At 42.4% G+C, this 15,927-nt stretch overlaps 1 protein-coding gene across 13 annotated transcripts in view; it reads right to left on the bottom strand.

The window, feature by feature from the left end:
* The window catches only part of syne1a (spectrin repeat containing, nuclear envelope 1a), a 225,183-nt gene that overhangs the window by 186,782 nt on the left and 22,474 nt on the right, over positions 1-15,927 (bottom strand). For 8 of the 13 annotated variants that reach the window (XM_079571922.1, XM_079571932.1, XM_079571921.1 and 5 more), the window contains exons 3-23: positions 14,965-15,060; positions 13,814-13,897; positions 11,806-11,826; positions 11,549-11,641; positions 10,565-10,746; positions 10,296-10,492; positions 9,569-9,675; positions 8,679-8,717; positions 6,768-6,875; positions 6,157-6,294; positions 5,780-5,944; positions 5,575-5,687; positions 5,123-5,291; positions 4,935-5,031; positions 3,308-3,513; positions 2,666-2,830; positions 2,420-2,572; positions 2,110-2,253; positions 1,810-1,986; positions 891-1,049; positions 487-651 (exon numbers count right to left, since the gene is read on the bottom strand). In XM_079571922.1, the coding sequence (XP_079428048.1) occupies positions 487-651; positions 891-1,049; positions 1,810-1,986; positions 2,110-2,253; positions 2,420-2,572; positions 2,666-2,830; positions 3,308-3,513; positions 4,935-5,031; positions 5,123-5,291; positions 5,575-5,687; positions 5,780-5,944; positions 6,157-6,294; positions 6,768-6,875; positions 8,679-8,717; positions 9,569-9,675; positions 10,296-10,492; positions 10,565-10,746; positions 11,549-11,641; positions 11,806-11,826; positions 13,814-13,897; positions 14,965-15,060 (2,778 nt within the window). The remainder of the gene's footprint in view (positions 1-486; positions 652-890; positions 1,050-1,809; positions 1,987-2,109; positions 2,254-2,419; positions 2,573-2,665; positions 2,831-3,307; positions 3,514-4,934; positions 5,032-5,122; positions 5,292-5,574; positions 5,688-5,779; positions 5,945-6,156; positions 6,295-6,767; positions 6,876-8,678; positions 8,718-9,568; positions 9,676-10,295; positions 10,493-10,564; positions 10,747-11,548; positions 11,642-11,805; positions 11,827-13,813; positions 13,898-14,964; positions 15,061-15,927) is intronic. The other 5 variants (XM_079571931.1, XM_079571923.1, XM_079571928.1 and 2 more) reach the window with 2 other exon arrangements.

The following is a 15,927-nucleotide window of genomic DNA, read 5'->3' on the forward strand; positions in this document are numbered from 1 at the left end:
GTGTAACAGTACAGTCTGCACATTTATCAACCATAACATTATGACCACATGATACATTGGCGATATTTCTTGACCCACCCACTCATGTGATCTCAGTTGCTTGACATTTTACTACCCCAGACACAACATCCTTTAAGCGTGCATGAAGCAGATACATACTGTATGGCCAGTTGTGCTGAGTAATACCATAAAGGCAAGCTTGAAAAACTAGCTACTATGATACAAGTCTAGGTTGCACTCTATAGTATTTTAAAGATATTTGAAGATGTACATGCTCTCCTTTCCTCTCCGCAACTTGACTTAGTATAGGAGACACTGGTAAATAAATCAAAGCACATTTTCCCATGCATTCATTCATACACACTGCCTCATGCAGCTGTAAACAGTGGCGTCTTCTAGCAAGAGGAGAGTGTGATGAAATCTTGTATGAGCCCTGGATTGACAACCCTTTTGTATGTGTGTGCTGATATCAAAGTCAAACCGCACTGTGTGTTTTTTCAGCAAGTCCTCCGCGTCTCCCGTCTCCCTCAGACAACTCTGCGATCTCTTCAGCACTCTCTCCAGCTCCTGACGGGAATCTTCAAACCTCCTTCTCAAGCTGTTGTTGGCCTCCTCTTGCCGTCTCCAATCCCCAACCTCTTTGAGCAAGGTCTGCAGGAGAAGCCGAGAGAGATGGATACGATTGTAATTGGTCTCAACAGTGCCATAATGTAATTGAATTGTTTGTGTTACGTCACGTGTATGAATAATAAGACCCATGAGTGCATGTAATCTGCAGACGCCGCCTTCAGGGGGTTTTGGGGTTTGTAATCTCATTATTTCAACCAGAGTAGTGGTAAATGCTGGGTCTGTCGTGGCACTGTACCCGTCCATAACAGAGTAGGACTAACCTGAGCTGAAGCCTGGATCTCGGACACTCTCTTCTGCAGCAAGGACAGGTTGACGTTTTTGAGCACCTTGCTTGTGGAGAGCGCCCTCTGCAGGCTGTGGTGGTTTTTCTCAATCACGGAGAGGCTTCGCTTACAACTCTGCTGCTGGTTCAGCAACTCCTGCAAAGAATGTGATTATGGTTTGAATATGTCTTGGATGCAGGAACAATAAAGGTTTTGGTAAATGGTAAATAGCACAGACACTGGAGGCAAGCAGGATGTCTTGCTCAAGGACACAATGACAGTGTGCACTTACAGGAGTTGGAACTCTAACCCACAACCTTCCGATCACGAGACGACCAACTGCGCCACCGTCGCCCCTCATTTAATTGATGAGAGTGTGACCACTGTGCAAAGCCGTCTCCAGCACACTCCAAACACTTTCAAAGGGGGTTAAAGTCTGGACTAAGATTTGACCAATCCATGTGAAAATAATGTATCTTGTTCATAAAATTGCCTTATTGAAGTAGATTTAGATTTGGATTGGGAAGGGCCACGTCTTTTATTGAGTCAGCATATCTGGTCTGCCATCAAGGCTAAGAAATGCAGTTGAAAATGTAAATAAAACTCCTCAGAGGATTAGATTAGATTAGTTAGAGGATCAAATTAAATCGCTGTTTATCATACTGGGTCATAGCCTTGACTGTGGTGCTCAGACTCTTGCATATCAGTATGACGCTCTGAGAGGGTATTTATCCCTATTCTGTGGAAGACAGACTTGAATGGTAGGACTAGCGCAATGTCTCAAGTTCATGTCTCAGGGTCAAGTTCCGATGGTAAATAAACTTCTCCTGTAGACATCCAGACTCCTAACTGTTTTTCATCTATCCTCTCGAACACCATTGTTAATTCTCTAACAACTCCTCTGAAAAAGACTAACCTGCCACTTGTGCTTGTGCTGTGCCTGGCTGTGGGGCTCAGTCTCTCTGTCGGCTGACGTGATGCAGCTCGCCCGCTCCAGGGCCTGGTAAAACGCACCGATGTGTTTCTCCGTTTCCTCCAACAGTGGCAGCAGGACGTGACACTCTCTCGCCAGGGAGGGACAGCGCTCTCTCACCTGCAGACAAATTAAATAGACCATTGAACCCAGTCACGGAGAGACCCTGTGCGTGTAATTAAACAGTATGGAGATTTCTGAAGTTGGTCTCGGCTGTTGCTCGTGCACCTTCAGGACACTTACCTTACTCAGCTGACTTTTGGCCGTGGCCAGAGTTGCCAGGACCCTCGCGGCTTCGTCCTGTGGCGCGTCCTTTGTGAGGAGCTGACCGCTGCGGGCAGCCAGTTTGTACTGTGTTTCCATGGCTGCGACCTTTTGCTTTGTATCCTGAGAAATAAAGATAGACACAAGAGGTCACCCAAAACTACTCGCAAATATTATCATCCGCTTTATCGTGTTTTTGTGAATCCATTTGAAGCATTTTGATTTGGCTCCTTGAAAATGTGAAAATAAATTTGCCTTTCACATGATCACGGTGAAGAGTGATTCATACCTCCACATCCTGCAAAAACGCTCTCACACTGAGGAAAGACACATTCACTGGGGCATTAAGTTTGGCCTCTGCTGTATCCAGTAGTTCTTTAAGAGCTGAAACGGCCTTTAAGTGATCCTTTCTCCACTTTTCCAGTTCATCAGCACGGGCATACTGAAAACAGAATATATAAAACAATATAGACCTCCTTTACAACATCAACGTTGAATGTAATTTGTGACCAATCTATAATTCATCTTTTATTACTTGTTTGACTTTGAGGAAAAGGTCTCTCCAGCGCCCGTTCATTAGCAAGAGCTGCTGCTTCAGATCGAGAGATACGGTTTCATCACAAGTTTCAATCAGAAAATTCCCTGCGTCGTTCATAGTCGCGTGCTGATCCATCCAGTGGCTCAGATTCCTGAAAAACTCCTACAATAGAAACACACTTTTTTAAGAAAAGACAGACTGACGGGAGAAAGAGAGAAATTAACAATTAACAAAAAAAGGGACGCAATGAACCTGAATAGAACAAAAAGAGCTAATCAAAAATGAAACAAAAGAGCGGGAACAAGGAAAGGACAATAGAAAACCGGGGTAATTAGCTGTCTAATCCTTGGTGGGGCGGGAATCGGAGGTAACCATGGCAATAGTGGAGTATCCTCAATGGCTGGTTGTAAGACAAGAGATCATTTGATACTTGAATGGAGACTGATAATAGCATCACAGTTAGATGACGAAATACTTGAAATTGGGCTGAAGTAGTAGATGTTAATTTTACTGATTAAAGTCCCCGCAAAAATGTGGTAAAATAGTTTTTACATGATGTGTTTGTGAAACTTTACTTTTATGTCAGTCCTAATCTCGAAGGAAGGGAGCTTTGTATTTCGTATAAAGTTAGACCCGTACCCGCTTTGTGTTTTCTGGCTGGCTCAGGGCTTTCTCTGCATCATCGAGCCAGGCCTGTAGCGAGGCCACAGTGGAGCTGTATCTCTCCCAGTTGGACTGCACTTCCTCCAGCATGCTCCTCACACTGCGCACCTCCATAGACAAACTCCTCCACTGGGTCACCACCTCCCGGATGAAACGACGCACCCCGAGCTCTCCTTCTTCCACTATAGTATAGACAAAAAGCGTAGCCATCAAACTTCTGTAACCAAATGGAATTGCTGTCTTATCATACCAGACAGCAGGATCTACACTGCTTGAATTGGCATGAATAGCACGTTAGCTCTTGAGTTCATATCAGTTCATTCAGCTGCAAATGAATCCTTGAGTTAATGGAACCAATTTTATTCATAATGTATGAAATTGCAGTTCAATGTTACTGCAGCACAATGCAGTTTCAGAGCAAAGGGACACTGCACAGATGGTGTACTAACTTGGGATTGCGTATAAGGGCTGACAGAGCCACATGCCTCCATAGACAAATATGTGACCTCAAAAACTTGAGAAAGACGTATTGTTGTCGCATGCACCACTTTAGTGCTAAAACAATGTATACTGCAGACCTCTGTGTACATACTGTAGGATTAGCAGACAACTCTCTTCCCTTCTACTGTCCTAGTTACAACTTCAGCATGTAAAAGCCATCATTCAGCCAATCAGAGCGGGGTGGACTAATTACCAGCGGGGTCCATGGAGGTGTGATTGCAGTAAGGGGAGTGTTTTATTTGTTGGGTTGGCCATTCAAGTCCCATCAGACGCCCTGTTTCTTGCCCTCTATGGAACTTCCCTTTGTCTGCGTACCCTAAAGCAATGCAACCTTCGAATCTTAATGAAACCAACAAGCTCTGTCTGTTTGCTCCCAGAGACCTGCAGAAGTGGAGCAGCCCCTCACTGGCAAATGGGGTCGTATTCCCCACTGAGAAGAGAGGAGAACCTCATTTAGCTGTAGCCTGCAGACGCTCCCCTCCACCAGGCTGTGAAAGCAGACAGACTGAGCAGCTGGGAGGAGGAGCTGCGGCGGTGATTGAGTCATTGACAAGGAAAGTGTCAGAAAAACAAATCTTTGTTGCACTATTGTCAACAGGAAGTAGACTGAGGCAATTAGTACAATAATCAGTCACACCAGTCATGTCTGCAGATATATACCAGCATACACATACTGTATACAACAAGGTCAATGCCACCATTTAACCAGTTAAAATCCCAAAGTGCACTAAGTGAACACAATTTTCCATTTGTTGCATGTCTGATATCTCCCACCCACTAATACAGAAATAGCTGCTGTTGTGATATCATTTTTTTTAACCTGTCTCCATGGTCGTAATTAGTGCTTATCAAAGTCAGAGTGGTTAAAACATTTGCTACAGGTAGTTTTTAATATAATTCCTGGACTATAAATTGCTTCTCTCATCTAGAACTAAATGTGCTTTGTAACTCATTGCTTTTAAAGATCAATGTGGGAGAACTGCTCGTGTCAGCCCTGAGATTAACTTGTCTTCAGGGCTGCCTTCTCTCATGCCTAAAGCAATGAGCAAGGAGAAAATGAAAAAAATATTGGAAGGACAAATAATGCAATAAAAATTCTTACCTGAGCTATCAGCGTTGACATAGGCCTCACCAGCCCGCTTTAGGGACTGGAACAAAGCTTCATAGTTTTCAAAGAATCTCTGCTTTTCTACAAACAACTACACAAAGCACGATTGATTTAGATTGCATAATTCAGATATTGTGTAATTTAGTGAATTATTTATCCATTCAGCAGGTATTTTGACTCACAATGTAATTGTGAAGCATTAGTTCTACAGACTCTTGGCAGCCATATTTGATGATCCAGGACTTGAGTCGAGATTCAGCCAGACTGAGGAAGGCCTGCATGTGGTGCTGGTTTTCCAAAAACTCCATCTTCGCCAAATGGACACTTGAGGATGTACAAACAAAGTTCATCCTGTAAATACCACACAACATCACGGCATTATTTGAAAAGGTACATGTGCACGTGATTGGTAAAGAAAGTTCCTGGTGCCTGTCATTTACATGCAATATCTTTGTTTTACACTGGGATTTGGAAGATTTGTATCCCAGCTGCCCTTCCTGTCACACCCGAGTGACCAATGGGGAGTGTCTTGCCCAGGTCGAAGCAGCGAGCTTCAAAGGCTTAGACACTTGCACTACTGTCGCTAGTAATTCTAAATTCTTTCATGTGCTGCCATATAATACTGTATTTCTACCTTTCAGCCATGTCTTGTAGCTGATCTGGTGGCACTGGGACCCCGTCCACACTCCTGTCCTTGTGAATCCTCTGAAGGACCTGCCTGTGGCTCTCCAGGCTCCTCAACACATCCTTAAACACACACGTTTAGGACAAAGACATTAATGCAAACAAACCGCTGCGCCCTGATCAAACACCTGCTGTATGTCAAACCGTCCGCTGACCTTGTGCTGCTCCAGGGCTCTGTGGATAATGTTAGCCGTCTCATCGTGAGGTTGCTGCATAATGACCTCCTGTCTCAGACCTCCTTCAGCCTGGTGGAGCCAAGCCCCCACCTGGTCCAGAGGGGCTGGGAGAGACCGATCCAGCTTCAAGTGCCAATCCAGCAACTACAGTACAGTCAGGCAAACCATTAATGATACAAGAATTAAGTATATCCTATTGGTGTGCAGTAATAATACACTGCCCAGCCCCCAAAAAGTCACTACCATCATTTTTTTGTTTTGTATCAAATGCCCTTCCTGATATACCCCTTTATGGGCTTAGTTGGAACCTATTAATGGTTGGGTTTGCTTTAATAGAGTAATTTGTGTTGACTTACCCTGTTGGATACCTTTTCCCAGGCCTGCTTGACCAGGGCCTGATCCACTGTGAGCATCCCGTCTTTCTGAGTGGACTGCAGCGCGCTCTCCACATGCTTTCTCTTCATCTCCAACTGGACACGCAGGCTCTTGAACAACTGGGAAGAGAGTAGTAAAATGTATAACATACACCGAACAGGATCTAAAGAGTCAACAATCCTGCCAATTCTCAATGGACGTGTCTATATCATACACTGTCTAGCCAGCTAAATAGCTATCATCATCAAGTCACAAACCACTCCAATTAACTCATCCTCATTAGCCCGTTGCTGCTAATTACCACTGACAGCTAGCCCTCCATCTACATCCAAATTCTCACTTGAAAAAAAAAGAATAAAACGGAAAAATTTGGGGATAACCCACAAGCTACTGCTGCTGGATATGAATCCTATCCCGGGGCCTGGTGCAATAAGCCAGATTGAGTGAAAGTGCGACTGCTGGTGTCTGATCCCCGCAGTGTAATGCTACTGATTAAGCTAATAATAGGAGCGTCTGTGCCTGGTTTGCCCTGTCTAAACCCTCACCCCCCCCCCCCCCACACACACACACACACAGGCGGGCTCTAACTCACTTGGTATTGCAGCGCGAGATTGGCCTCCGTCTCTTGGGCTTGCGACGCGTCTCTATCCAGCTGGTCGAGCCACGTTTTGAGCTCCCTCAGGCTCTTGCGCTGCTCTCTCTGCAGGGGGCCAGGAGGCAAGGGTCGGGCATCAAAATTGGGGAATGCAAAAAAAGGTACAAAAGGAAAAGACTGTGAGCAAAGAAGCAAGCGAGGCAAAAAAAAAGAAGAAGACAGGTTTTGTTTAATGAGAGAGACCATTTGGAAAGCAGGAAAATAAATGTATGTATTGTAAGTTAACTGATGCCTTAACAAGAAAATCACCAGTTAAATAAGGTTCTACATTATCAGTCTATGTCTCTATAGTCCTGAGTTCAGTCTCTATCTGTTACGTCCTACCAACCTGTCCAGTATCAACTTTAAACTAACGAAGAGTAGCGGTCAGAAAATCCTATCGATTATGATTTAATACCATCTGGATTTGACTTTCTCTCTGTCCTTTCCCTCAAAGAGTGCAGAAGAGAAGTGCAAAACTGGGTGGTGCAAAAGTGGGAAAAAATTCAGCAAAGAATCTGCAAGCGAGGCAAAAAGTCACCAGAGATGTAGAATTGATTGAGATTTTGAGAAGGAAGCAGAGCGTGTACGATTAAACATGTTTTCCTAATCCACTGTGTCTCCCGTCAAAAAAACCTACAGCTGCCAGAAACACTCAGCTTAAACAGGGCGCTTTAGGACCCCCTACGAATATTTCAATGGGTTTTAAGTAACCATGACGATAAGACTATGGGCGCTCAAAAGCTCGTGCGATCGTCAATTTGGCTTAAGAAGTGTCTATTCAAATTCCCCAATGGTTTTTACTCAAAGTCCGATCCAAAAAGTTTGTCTGTTAGGCAGCTTATAAAGTAGTTTAGGAGACAAATGAGGAGCATTGTCCATAATATAAGCACAGTTTATAAGCAGCACATTACTATTATTGCCAACAATGTACTGCATTTTCACTAGGTCAACAAACATTTTCTTACACGAGCATTGCCCTCTCATTATAGACAATTATTAATATCTAACACTTAAATAGAGCTTTTTAAGATTCTCAAAGCATTCATTCACTCTCCATACTCAGTGACAGTAAGCTACTGTATGTAAACACAGCTGCTCTTGGATAGACTTGGATGAAAACATGGCCGTCTCTAACCACCAATCACTCACTTACTCACCAGACATAATAGGCAACTAGTTAACTGTAATCAAACTGCTTTTGTACCAAAATAGATCTGATTTGAACAATATTTTGGCCAACAAAAACATTGACTGCATCCAAATATTCAACACAGTGTGCATGTATTTTTCAATATCATGCAGCCATTTGTAGCATAATCAAAGAAGCAAAAGAAGCGTTACTAAAGAACAAAGCAGATGAGGCCACATAGATATACCACAAATCATAAGGAAACATAACGCAGGGGTTAGTGCAGCTATGCAGCTGGTGCCACTGTTAACCTTACAGCGAGATCTTTTCAAAAGCTTTCTATCAAATATGCCATGTCAATATGACCTACCGGTGCCAGAGGCTGTCATTGTCATGCTAATGGAACCAGGAGTCATAGCGCTGGGTGGCAGCATTAATAAATGGTAATATCACATCTTATTAGACTGGACTTCCTGTTGTTATCAACCCCCAAGGCCAGAATATCACATCAGGTAAGATAAAGATGCAGCATTAGCATAAATGTCCAGAACAAACAATGTTTAATCCAACCAAAACAGTATAGGAGGCAGCGCTACTGTGCTGTGATCCAATAGAATAGGAATTAATCTGATTTAGATGGAAAGCGTGGGAGTGTATGGATTCTAATGTCATTTGGAAAGCACATAATGGAAAACCTAGCCCTTGGGACGGTACAGAAAGTCTCCGCATGAACCTACCTCCAACATTTCCGCAATATGACGAGGAGCAAGGCCATGCTGTCGGGCAGAGGCCAGCACAACAGGCAAAAGAAGTGACACAAGGGGAAAAAGGACAAGGACAGGAGACACAAGGACTATTTGAAAGAAAACCATTTTACAGGAAAAGTGCTTTAATACAAGTGGAAGACATAAGGAACGTAATAGCTGGTAACATGTTCCCAAGTACATTTTAAACTAAGAACTTTGGACATTCCCAATAAAACATATATAAAGGCTAAACCTTTCAAAACACCTAAACTGAGAAACATAGCTCAATTAATGCACCTGGTGCTGCTGGTCTATGGACGGTCCGGCTTCTGGCTGTTGTTCATCATTATGTTAATACGTGACAAAAGGGTTAAGAATTGTGTTTGGAACAGATATGCAGTTAACTTTCTATTTACAGCATAAATTAAAGATTATGTATAAAAACATGCTCTTTGTTTCTGATCAAGAAACAAAAAAGGTATCAAGAGCCCAAGACAACTAATCATTTTAGCACTTCATTCAGTTAAAAATAGTGAAATTAGCAAAGGTGATGCTTAATTGACAAAATGATCCAGGCACAACAAAAACCTGATGGGCCGGGAGATCAACATAGGGAAACGGACGCAGGCAGATCACCGCTTGCCTCAGCACTGCGGGTTCGTGTGCTGACTCCCTGTTATATATACAAAAATATATTTTCAAAACTCTGGTGTCATATCAAATAAAATCCAAAGAGTAAAAGTGTCTTGAAAATGCAGAAAAAATAAATAAATAATCTGATGACTCTCTGACTGTGACAGCTGAGGCGAAGGACAGAGTATGAAGGGTGGCAAAAGGGACAAGAGCATTTCCGCAGTGAGACAGATGTGGCAGCTGGTTACCTCGTCTTCATGCGGGGCTCCTGGGTCGCTCTCTTTTGGATGATGTTTCAGGAACTGGGCCACATATGTCATAATGGATTTCTCATCTGGCTTGTCCACGTCAACATCTGAGGGGCAAGAACAAGGAAATTCAAATAACATGGTTCTAGGTCCCAGTTTCAAGTATGAAGGATGAACTGCGCTGGTTTTTCGGGCCTAATGGTCCTTAATTACGGCAATGTCAAGCTTGATTCGTCAAAGTTCATTGTGAAGGGCAGGCGTGAAAAAGCCGCAGATGGTGTCACTGAAGCATACATATCTTCAGCCAAAATGCAGCATGGGATCATTTATCATATAGAGGGAGGAGGTATTTCAATGCGAATTCTTAAAAGTTGTGTAATATCAGATCAAAGGTGGGCTGGATTAAGCATTCACCCCTGAACTTAACCAATCCTGGTTCAAATCTGAGTCACTGGATCTAGAAAAATGCCATACATGGCAAATGGCTAAAGGGAGAATGCACAACTGTATCTATTTTCAGCTTTTGGTGTGAATTTAAATGTAATAAATTCATAGGTATTACTGTTATTGGCAGTGAATATTCTTAGGTATAAAAGTGGACCCACTTTTCCAGACTATTTTGATTTTACTTGATGTTCAGACACAGATTTAGGTTACTCCACCGACCACTGTGAGAATAATGACAGGTTGTAATAATAAATGGTTATAGTAAGTGATCTCTATCTACCTTCTGGGTCAAGCAGCTGAGGAACGCCCAGCTCTCTCTCCGCCAGTGAAAAGGCCTCATGCAGATTTTCTCTGCTGGGTCTCCCCCAAACTTGCTCCATGTCGACAAGATGCGGCCGAAGGTAATGGATCACGGCGAAGAAGGCTAGACCAGTCCGCCAACTGGGACCAAAGTCTCTCACATCGATTCCCATACGCCTGGCAAACACAAAACATCACAATGACAACGACAATTCTCTAAGACATAATGAATGACAATGTGATACATACTTTGTGGCTGTTTGTTGGACCCATTTAAGGAGGGCCCTCCTCGCCCCGCCCTGTGGAGGCGGGAAGGGCTTCTTCTTGACAGGTGGGCTGGTGGTGTCAGTGCTGCTGGCTGAACTGTCCAAAGAAGAGGTGCTGCTGGACTGAGTGTCAAGTGCTGGTAGGCTACTGGTTAGTTCTTCAATCTGTCCACAAGAGCAGAAAGCGCTTTTAATATATTTATTCCTAGAAAGTTTATTGTCATCTGTGGCAGAGGGTGTGGTTGTCCATCCAGACAACTGATCCTCCATGCTCGGAATCATTTTTAGAGACTTCTCAAACATAAGTTGAAATACATGGATTGAATGCAGTCACAAAATGTACCAAGCGAGACAGTGACAGATGGGCAACTGTTGCAAATGAATCTCCAGTTCGTTCTCTGCTGCAAATCCGCTCAGCTCACAACACAGAAACCCCATAAACACCAGTGTATGAAGAATAAGTACATTTCACGCAGTCTACACACCCTTTATTTAATACCTGTATGCTCGTTGGATGCGCTAATGTGCTGATGTGGCCGTAGCATTCAGATTATGTTTCTGTTGATCTATGCATGTCTCAAATGTCAGAGGCTGCCTTTATAGTATGATGACAATAAAGTGCACGTCATAAAGTGCACCCTTATTTGTCGTATATTAGGCTTCAAACGGCTTTTTCTACTTTAGACACAAAACAAAACTAAATCCAACTCCAAGTATATTTTTGATGAGGCCAAAACATTATAACGTGTGTAAAAAGCTCAAAAACGTTGAATTTACACGATGTAGCCTTCATTTATGCTTTAAGTGACTCACATAAAAGGTTGTAATAATACAGATAATGTAAGAAAGGCCAATGATAAATAAAATTGGGTATCTTTTAACACTGCACAATGGTTAAAAACAGCTGGTCAAATGGTTTAATAGCTCTATTTTCATGTGTTACCTCTGCCGTAATGATCACAGTTACCTGAAAATAGAGGATGATTGTCCACATCAATCCAAGAACAATCGCTGGTCTTCCATCGACTATGTCTGTGGAGTTGATGTTGACAAGTTTGATCTGTATAGGGCACAAAATCAAAGATAACTATCATAATATTAGTACATACAGATACAGTACATTTGACCCTTACTTTCATATAGGCTGCTGGCCTACTAATAAAAATCTAATCCCGTGTTGACAATTGTCTATTGAGTGGCTAATACAAAGATATGAATACTGACCGGGGATCCTCTGTAGGCAGACTAGGAGGGAGATAAGAAAAAAATTAGAGCAAGAGCCAAGCGAGATTGTAACATATAGGTTTGTAGATGACAGTGGTTGAGATGGGATGCCTCATTGGCTACACGATTGCAGATAGCACAAGTATGGCACCTCTACTTTGAGTGGTTGTAGAGAGGAGAGATCTATCAGCGCCGCACAGGCAACCCGGATTACACCAAGCTGAGATGGGCCGAGGAGAGGGGCAGGAAAGAAGGAGGGTAGGACCTTGTTTGTGCAGTGACAGACTTGAGCAGCGCAGGTCAACGTATGGAAATGCGCCGCACTTTGTATGAAGGTGGGAAAGCGTGGAGAAAGAGATTGGGGCCAGACAGGGGCGACGTGGATAAGGACTGATAAGAAAGCATGTAATACGAGAGTTTGTATTAGAAAACCCAGCGGGTCGGCCAGGCCACTCAACGCAGCGCTGAGAGGATGGAGGAGATGGAGAAGCGGCTGGTTCTATAAAGGCACTAACATGAAGCCGCAGAGTAGCTGACATGTATTAGTTTGTGCCCAGTATTTTTCATTTGTGTTCCTTTCCAATTTGTTCCATTATTTTCAAGTGAGCGTATTTGCATGAGCCTTTTCTCAAAAGTACAAACTCGTACTTCATTTTCAGTCAGGAAACTTTCAGAAACTAGGGACCTAAACCATAGCTAGAGCTCCTGATACTGTTCTGTGATTTATGCTAAAATATACCACACTGCCAGACAAGTTATATGCGGTGACGGGAGCACCTTTTGTTGCAGCTGAAAAAACTGCTGACTAAACGAGAGAGAGTTATTGGAAAAAGCATTGTGTTTGACATGTTTGTAGCCCCTTTCATTCATACGGAATTACATGAGTGTGCAGTCGTTGTTAAAGGGACTATACAGAGTTTAAAAATGTTAAAACTAAGTATTTTCCTCCCCCTACATGTTCCAGCCATGTCCTAATGTGTAGAATGAGCCCAGACCTGTTCACCACAACTGCCTCTAAAATCCTGCACTGTCACCCAGAAAGGTGTTAATTCCGGTCCGAATTGCCGTCATGCACAAGCTTAATCTAGAAGCTGCAGTTACGGATAAGGCCTGAGGTGGCAGTAGTGAGCATAAAATGACTAACTTGCATCTAGCCCCTTTAAGGAGGTTGGAAGGTTCTATTTAGATGCAAAATATATTATATTCTTTCAAGTGCTTTTGATCTGCATTTCTGCATCTGCATTACATTATTTTTTACTAATAACTTGGGTCTTTACAACTTACAATTAGGAGAATATGAGAACATAAACTAGGATTTGGTTATATTGTACTGCCTAAACAATTTTATTTGTTAATTGCAACCACTCAAATTGCGCCTGTGCGTGCAGCCCGACCATGAACATAGAAGACACAGCGAGTACACTGAACAATTTTTCTATAAACCCCAAGAGACAAGCGGTGAAGCAAAAAATGCCAATACAGTAGAGTCTAGACATGCATCCTCTTTACACACAAAGCATATTTACATTTAATTTCCTGCACACACACAGAAACACACCCGCATACACAGAGGAGAGTGCCCAGTGACATCTCATCTTCCAGACGGCGGCAGATTACTGGTGCTGGATTTACGGTTTTAACCCTGTCACGTTCGAGTCAGACAAATCAACATCTCGCTAGTCTCCCGCTCAGGCTTATGGTTTTATTTATGCATATCCAAGGACAAACTGGTGGCTGCTGCGCGTAGACTTAACGATTTTACTGGGAAGTTATAGTGAGGAGTTATAGTTCACTGCAACACACCCTGCAGACATGAACGTGGAAATAGGAAAACAATTGTACAGTGTCGAAAGAGAAAAAGGGAAAGAGGGTCATTTGAGGTCAAGACGCAGCGTTTGGGCCCAGAGGGCAGGAGCAGCTGAGCGAGGCGAGTACCGGGTTGGGAATAGACCGAGGGAGAAAAAAAAAAAAAGCGCAGATCAAAAAGCTTGCTGTGTTGAACCCGTACCTTCCTTCCCTCCAGAAATTTGAGAGCGGTGCCGATGTTGGCGACCCAGTGGATCCGCTTCAGCCTCTTGCCCCGTTCACATGGCTGTAAGGGAAATCAGACAACAAAAGGTACAGTATAAACAAAGAGATAAAAACTGAAATGCGTTTGGTGCAGGTGATGTTATTTTGTTTTGGAGGTAAATGTTTTGTCTATCCCGACAAAAGCAAACCTGAGATTGGTTTTATGTCATATAGAAATAATACCGTTTTTCATCATGAAATACTTTTATGATATCACAATAATGTCTCATGTATTAAAGATGTATCTGTATTTTTTCCCTCAATATCAGTTTTTATTTGTGGATTGTTTCCATATAACCCCATTTGCACTTTAACTGTTTGTGGCATCAATCAAACATTTTAATTTGAATTGATGGTCATTTTGAGCTTAATAATTAAGACACTTTACAATCTCTTAACTATAGAACAAGTGATTTAACTTCTTTAAATGCATCATCAAGTTGGTATATTTCCAGTTTAGTACTACCTACACAACCCCATTCAAATTTTTGTGAACCCCTGTGTCCAATCATCAGACAATAATTCAGTACTTGCATTCCAAAGTATTGTATTAATGTATCAATTGCAATAACACAATACATAGCACTAGATTCCTAAAATCCAAAGAAAACAATAGTATTCTTTCTGCAGGTTTATTTTGAAGCATGGATATTATGGCAGAATTCAAGTGGCTCAATCAAAAAGTGAGATCAATAGAGCATAGGCAGCTAAGACCTGAGGCTATATTGACGTAGTAAGATCCTTAAGCTGTCTTTGTATGCATCATGTATGTGTAAACGTCAGGCTGTCCTTGCTAATCAGGACTTTCCAACATCATAATAAAACAAATCAATGTGTAGCAGCAATCCCCATCACCTCCACATACGTATATTGTTTTAATGGCCTCCTTTTGTCAGTAGCAGCACTTAAGAGCACAAGGCACGCACTGCTACTTCATAAATAAACAGTAGGTGAATTTCTCGGTATAGTCTTCGATCGGCCGCTGCAACGTGACGGAGTTAAAATTTAATCCACTCAGATCAGAGAAGTAAGAGTGTGTTTGAAGTGAGCAGCCAAATCACATGCTGCAGAAATGACCATGAGACTCACCAGTTTTTGTCCAGAAAGCACTTCCAGCAGAGCCAACAGCATCACCCCATCCTTTATATCCTCAAACAGGTCGGTTACCACCAGTGGGGGCACACACTGTCAAGAGGAGAAAAAAACTCAGGGCTTTGAGTCAGTAAGTGGACCAAAGTGGTAGATACATGGTGTATTGTTATAATTATTGAAGAGGAGTAGAGCTCAATAAGTATTTTAGTTGTCAGAGGAGCTGGCTCCAGTTTGCTGATTAGGATGCCAAGAACGTCATGAGCAACAAAGTTAGATACAAAATGATTTTGCAGAGTATTACTTGAATCATTCCAATGAGCTGAATTCCCGTTGGTGTTGGCAATAGCATATTGTAATTATGTAAAACATTTGGTTAATCGTCTTAAAGCCATAGCTCTGTGTTTACACAAATGCATACCATAGACACAAACAATGGTTTCTCAGTTTCTGAGGAATTTTAAGATTTTAATCTTAATAGCATTGTGCTTGATGCAATGAGGCAAGACCTATTTGCTGCAATTGTTTGACTCAAAAACCTTTTCCATTGTACAAGGACTTAACTCTTTGCCTGGTACTCTCACAGACACCTTGTGTTATAGCGCACGCTGCTATTTTGTGAAACTAAAACATCTATACAGCCTTAGATGATATGCAGCATATAATAAATAAATTACATTTCAACACATTAATGGCAAAACCCTAAGAAAAAACTTGAAATACCCAAATAGAGTTCCTCTGTGCCATGTACTGTACATAACCACTGACTGAAGATTCAACCCAAAAGTAGAGTCTCAGCAGACTTTGAATGGTCTTTTCCAAATCCTAAAATATGCTGATGATTTCAAAGTGCGTTTTGCCTCTCTGACCTGCCTCACACGCTTCTGCATTTGGAGGGGGAATCCATCAAGGATTTCTCTTAAAGCACAGTCACATGCTGCTGCTGCTGCTACGGGGAGGAGG

Source organism: Gobius niger, assembly GCF_951799975.1.
Source record: "Gobius niger genome assembly, chromosome: 15".
Lineage (NCBI taxonomy): Eukaryota > Metazoa > Chordata > Actinopteri > Gobiiformes > Gobiidae > Gobius > Gobius niger.